Source organism: Gorilla gorilla, chromosome 2, assembly GCF_029281585.2.
Source record: "Gorilla gorilla gorilla isolate KB3781 chromosome 2, NHGRI_mGorGor1-v2.1_pri, whole genome shotgun sequence".
NCBI classification, from domain to species: domain Eukaryota; kingdom Metazoa; phylum Chordata; class Mammalia; order Primates; family Hominidae; genus Gorilla; species Gorilla gorilla.
The window spans coordinates 35610468-35616164 of record NC_086017.1 but is presented as its reverse complement, the minus strand read 5'-3'; the positions used below and the strand labels follow the sequence as shown (position 1 = coordinate 35616164).

Below are 5697 nucleotides of genomic sequence, written 5' to 3'. Positions count from 1 at the left end.
GTATGGGAATGGTATGCCTGGAGTACTATAGTATAGCAACCTTGCCTAGCAAAAAGGAGTTGAAAGGGATAGGAGCAGGTCAAATGTTATAGAAAATTGTTTGACCTAAAGTATTAGGAAAATATAGATCCATGGTTCTCATAGGTGGCGGGATGCAGGAGGGGTGGGGTTATTTTGTTCCCCAGAAAACATCTGGCAATATCTGGAAACACTTTTGGTTGTCACAACTGGGGAAGAGAGTGCTATTGGAATAGATTAGGAAGCGATCAGGATGGTGTTAAACACCCAACAATGTACAGTACAATCCCCCTTTTCCCAACGAAGAATTATCTTACCCAAATATTAATAGTGCCAAGGTTGAGAAACCCTAACATAAAGTATATCTGGGTATCAATACATAAATGCATAATTTCTTCACATATAACATTTAAAAATCAGTATTTAATTACAAATGATATGTTCTACAGTCCAGCAATACAAAGTGTTGCATTAGTACCACCAAAACCAAAGGAATTGGTGAGGCCAATAAATCTTTTCTCAGTTTTCCATTCCTGTGCCTTTAGTGGAACATAGTTGAGATCAAATTCTGGTTCCGAACAATCCAGGTTTAAAGTAGGTGGTAGTTTTTGATAATAACAAGCTAATGTGGTAAAAGCTGCCTCAACCGCCCCTGCAGCTCCCAGCAGATGTCCTGTTGCTCCCTTAGTTGAGGAAACTGCAAGGGCATATGCATGGTCTTTGAAGAGATGTTTGATAGCTTTGTTTTCAGCAGCATCTCCCAATGGTGTGGAAGTAGCATGTGCATTGATATAGGATATCTCCTCAGGCTGCACACCTGCATCTTTTAAAGCAGCAGCCATACACCTAATAAAACAAGAAAAGACATTTATCAGGACTAAGTTTAATTTTAACAAAAGTCTCTTTATCTGTATGGCTTATGTGAAACAAATGTAGGTATCCAAGTACACTGGATGAAAAGAATCCCTTGCTCTAGTAACGGAACACTATCTTGGATTACCATGTGAGTTAGGATGCCATCTGTATGGGAATAATGAGTCACACTCACTACCTTGGACTGGTTCATCACCAAGAGTTAAACACACAAGCCAATGCAAGATTGTATAATCTCAAATAAAACATAATTTCATTTATTTGCATTGGCATTTTTCCTTGGGGAAAAAATACCATGTTGACTCAAGACTAGAATAATTTTTGTTGTAGGGATTTTTGGAGTGTGGCAATTTTTTATGAGAATTATAATTATGATTTTTCTTTCACATTTAAATTAAAAACTTGGCATACTTCCCAATAATCTACTGTTTCATTGTTTCAAATAATCTTTCAAAATCCTCTTTATTTAGGCTATAAGAATTCTAAACAAAAAGTACAAAGGCAAGCTAAGCCAAACAAACTTAAGAGTAAAAGTTGTATCTAAAAGAACCTCTGAAAACGTTTTGGATGTCATCTTCCTTTAGTTCTTAAGAGAAATATACATGTATGTATGTGTGTTTGTGCGTGTATATATATTTCTTAACAGCCAGCTCAGAGTATAATTTGAAGTATGCTGAAAGGTTTCCTGTGAACATAACCATTTCTTCATCTATTTTGTTACTATGCTTGACATTTTTACCACCAGCAACCACTCACTAAAATTCAAAAGTAGGCCAGGCATGGTAGCTCACACCTGTAATCCCAGCACTTTGGGAGGCCAAGGCAGGAGGACTGCTTGAGGCCAGGACTTTGAGACCAGCTCTTGCTCTGGCAACATAGCAAGACCCCAACTCTATAAAAAAAAAAAAAAAAGAAAGAAAGAAAGAAAAAAGAAAAAGAAACAAACAAAAACAAATAAAATAAAATTCAAATGTATAATTTAGGGGTAGGTAAACTATGGCCCTGGCTAGATGCCTATTTTTGTAAATAGTTTCATTGGAACACATTCATGCCCACTCATTTACATACTGTCTACGGCTGCTTTCACATGACAATGGCAGAGTTGATCAGTTGCAACAGACTCCATGGCCCACAAAGCCAAAAATATTTACTATATTTTTCCCATTACAGAAAAGGTTGCTAACTCTGGCTAATTTAACTGAGTAAAACATAATATGATTTAAGAAAGCTAAACTATTAGCTATCTATTAACACATTATCAGGGACTTTTTTTTTTTTTTTTTTTTGCATTTTAAATGCACTAATCTATAACAGTTAACTTAAATGTAGTCCTTAAACCAGCAGTATCACCATCACCTGTTAGAACTACAGAATCTCTCAGCCTGGGAATAAAGCAAAACCCCATCTCTACAAAAAAACTCAAAAAAAAGAAAACTGATCTCAGTGGCGCATTCCTGTAGTCCCAGCTACTCAGGAAGCTGAGGTGAGAGGATTGCTTGAGCCCAGGAGTTAGAGCCTGCAGTGAGATAAGACCAGCATGGGCAATACAGAGAGACCCTGTCTCTAAAAAAACAAAACAAAACAGAATCTCAAGCACCACCCTAGACCTACAGAATCAGAATTAGCATTTTAAGTAAGATCCCTAGGTGATTATAGTTTGAAAAGTGCGGATTTGAAAAGAACAGAATCCTGTTGAAATGGAGCAAAACCAGACACATCTAGAAGGGTTGACTTTACTTTCCAAGTCTGATGAAGGGTCAAAGAGGAGGACTTTGTGAGGGAGCACACTGATGCTTAAGCACAAATGCAGGCGTGAAAAGTTGGCAAAGACACACATGGTCTTTTCCACAACTCCATTGGTTTTTAACTCAAATGCGATTTTTGTAAGGACGTTCAAATGCTTTGAAATACTTCAAATGTCTTAAGCAAAGAACTAAACAATCTTGTTTAGTCTAAAAAAGAAAAACAATAGAGATACTGTACACCAAGGCCAGATACTACAATTTCCCTAATTTGGGATTCCCAATAAAGTGTCTCATTTGGAGAAATATTTTGAAGGAAATAACCCATCTTTACCTTAAGGCACCTTCTCCTTCAGGATCAGGGGCAGTTATGTGACCAGCATCACCTGAGAGTCCATAGCCCAAAACTTCTGCATAGATCCGGGCTCTTCTTTGAACAGCATGTTCATATTCTTCCAGCACCAGCACAGCTGCACCTTCTCCCATTACAAAACCATCTCTCTTTGGATGAAATGGTCTACATGCCAACTTGGGATCTGAGTTTGTGCTCAGAGCCCGGGCTCTGGAAAACCCAGCAAGAGATAAAGGGCTAATACAAGAATCTGTACCTCCAGCCACCATCACATCAGCATCACCATGGGCTATAAATCTAAATGAGTCTCCCACAGCATGAGCTCCTGTGGTACAGGCTGTGGATACTGCATGATTTGGGCCCTTGAGTTTATATCGAATGCTGACCTGGCCTGCTGCCATATTGACCAGAATCTTAGGGACAAAAAATGGGCTAACTTTATTGTAACCTTTTGTCTGAAAATTCAAAGCAGTTTCAGAAACAACTTCAAGAGGAATCATTCCCATGCCAATTGCAACACCAGTAGCCACTTGATCAGCTTCTGACTGAGGATGCCAGCCAGAATCCTTCATGGCTAATTCTGCAGCCCCAATGGCCATGATGGTGGGAGAAGACATGGACTTGATATCTGATTTGGACACAAAGTTTTGTTCATTGAACTGACCTTCATCACTACCTCTTGGCACATAAGCAGCAACACTGCAAGGGATACTCTTATACTCTTCACCAACCAGTGAAACAATTCCACTCTCTCCTCCGATAAGACGATCCCAAACCAGGTGAGTTCCAACACCAAGAGGAGTCACTAAGCCAATGCCTGTAATGACAACTCGCCTATGCAATCTGGATATTGGCACAGTTCCGAAAAACTTCCTTTTATTTCTTGTTAACTGTTGGCATAATCTTGAACACAGAAGACGAGTGCTTGTAATTTTCAGGAAATTTTGCAGGCAGTTGGACATGATTAAGATTCAGATGATCAGAAACACATTCCTGTAAAAGACCACAACACACCTAGGAGGTATTCTTTTAAATAGCTTAAGGGCCTAAGGAAAAACATCCAAGGTGTTCCTTTGGGTGCTTGATATGAGCTGCTAATGAACACAGGGAAAATGTTACATAATTTCAATTTATACCTTAACATCAAACTACCTATTTAAACTTACCTTCTTTTTTAGACCGTAAGTGCCCTCAGACATTTGAAGACAAATAAATGAATTGATGATTCATTCGAGTCACCAAAACAGTAATTCAATGAAAAATATAAAGGCACCTCCAGCCTGATTTGAGCTGCAGGAAGCATCCTTTGTCAGGATTACTGATAACTTCTTCTAAATAGCATTTCTGGTGTCAGTGGCACAGAAAACACATTTCAGGGCATATTCTTTTAAGTAAGTAAGTGGGCTTTATCAATCTTCAGTACTTAAGGATAACCAGCCTTTTCAAAACGTTACCCAGGGCCAAGAGCCCTAGACTGAGCGTCTGGATACATGGGTTGGCAATACACTCTGTGACCAAGCTTGCGATGGGGGAAGGGGACAAGTCTTTCCACTCCTCTAAACTTCTCCAATTGAATCATTGGTGGAAGGAGGGGTTACGACTAGTGGATCACTTCAAGGGTACTGCGAAGGCCAGGGGCGGGAGTAAAAGAGTGTAGCCATTACCTGTATCGCCTCTCAGGCACCACCACACATGTACACAGCCCGAAGAAGCATGGCGAGAGAAAAAGAAATCAGGCCCCAGGTCCTCGGACTCCCCTCTCGAAATTCAACCCCGACTTGAATTCAATGTAAAGGAGGAAAGGAGGGGCGAAGGAGGAGGGTAGCCAGCGATACCTGTAACGGGGCTAGCGCCGGACACGTCTCCACAGTCGGGGGCGATGTCGCTCTCGAGCGCACGCGCACAGGCTCGCACGTACGCTCATGCGCGCTCGCACGTACGCTCATGCGCGCTCGCACGTACGCTCATGCGCGCTCCCACGCACGCGTCCCGTTCGACTCTCCTTCCGCCGGTTGACTTTAAGCCGCGTCACCTTGGCGGAGGTCAGACCGTGGGAGGCGGCTGGGTCGCTGTTTGCGTGAGCAGAGACACCCCTCTCGGAACCTCAGTGACTCGCCGATAATCGAGGACCTACCAATAACGCGATGAGGTAGCATTTTCACCCATCAAAAAGGCATTTTTCTTTGGCAGTGATAATGCCCAAATATTCCCTTTTGTCGGAGAAGGGACACCATCGTATTCTACTGGAATTCTAAGAAAGAATTAAGGAAATTCTCTGCAGTTTCAAAGTTATTGCTATAGCTCGCAACGTTATTAGTAATTGTGAGTAAAGTGGAATTAACCAAAATGGCCAACATCAGGAAATTTTTTGTGTATCTTGTGGTACATCCAAATGCCATGCAGCCGTTTAAAATAATTCTGCAGGTGAATATTTATTGAGATGTTGCGACTATTTGTTAGGAGACATAGTTACAAAACAGTATATATCCGTTTTTTCAAAAATAATTCTTTAAAGGTCTGCAAGATGTATACTGATTGTGATCTTTCCCTCCTTATTTTTGCTTAGCTTTATTTAATAAAGCTTTTCTACAATAAACAAATGTTTTTGTAATAAAGTTTTTACTTTTTAAAAGTTGTCACCAGGCTGTTCTGCCTATGGAGTAGTCATTCTTTGTTCCTTTACTTTCCTAATAAACTTCCTTTCACTTAAAA

General features: G+C 40.4%; 1 protein-coding gene across 2 annotated transcripts; it reads right to left on the bottom strand.

Moving 5' to 3' along the window:
• Positions 1-421: 421 nt before the first annotated feature.
• Positions 422-4926, bottom strand: OXSM (3-oxoacyl-ACP synthase, mitochondrial). 2 transcript variants are annotated; one of them, XM_004033759.4, is made up of 3 exons: positions 4821-4926; positions 2968-3978; positions 422-864 (listed from the first exon to the last, which is right to left on the bottom strand). In XM_004033759.4, the coding sequence occupies exons 2-3, from the start codon at positions 3945-3947 to the stop codon at positions 462-464; spliced, it is 1383 nt and encodes a 460-aa protein (XP_004033807.1). In that variant the 5' UTR covers positions 3948-3978; positions 4821-4926; the 3' UTR covers positions 422-461. The 2 variants fall into 2 exon arrangements, with proteins under 2 accessions (XP_004033807.1, XP_018879851.1); XM_019024306.3 differs by having other exon boundaries at positions 4650-4916.
• Between the last annotated feature and the right edge of the window lie 771 nt (positions 4927-5697).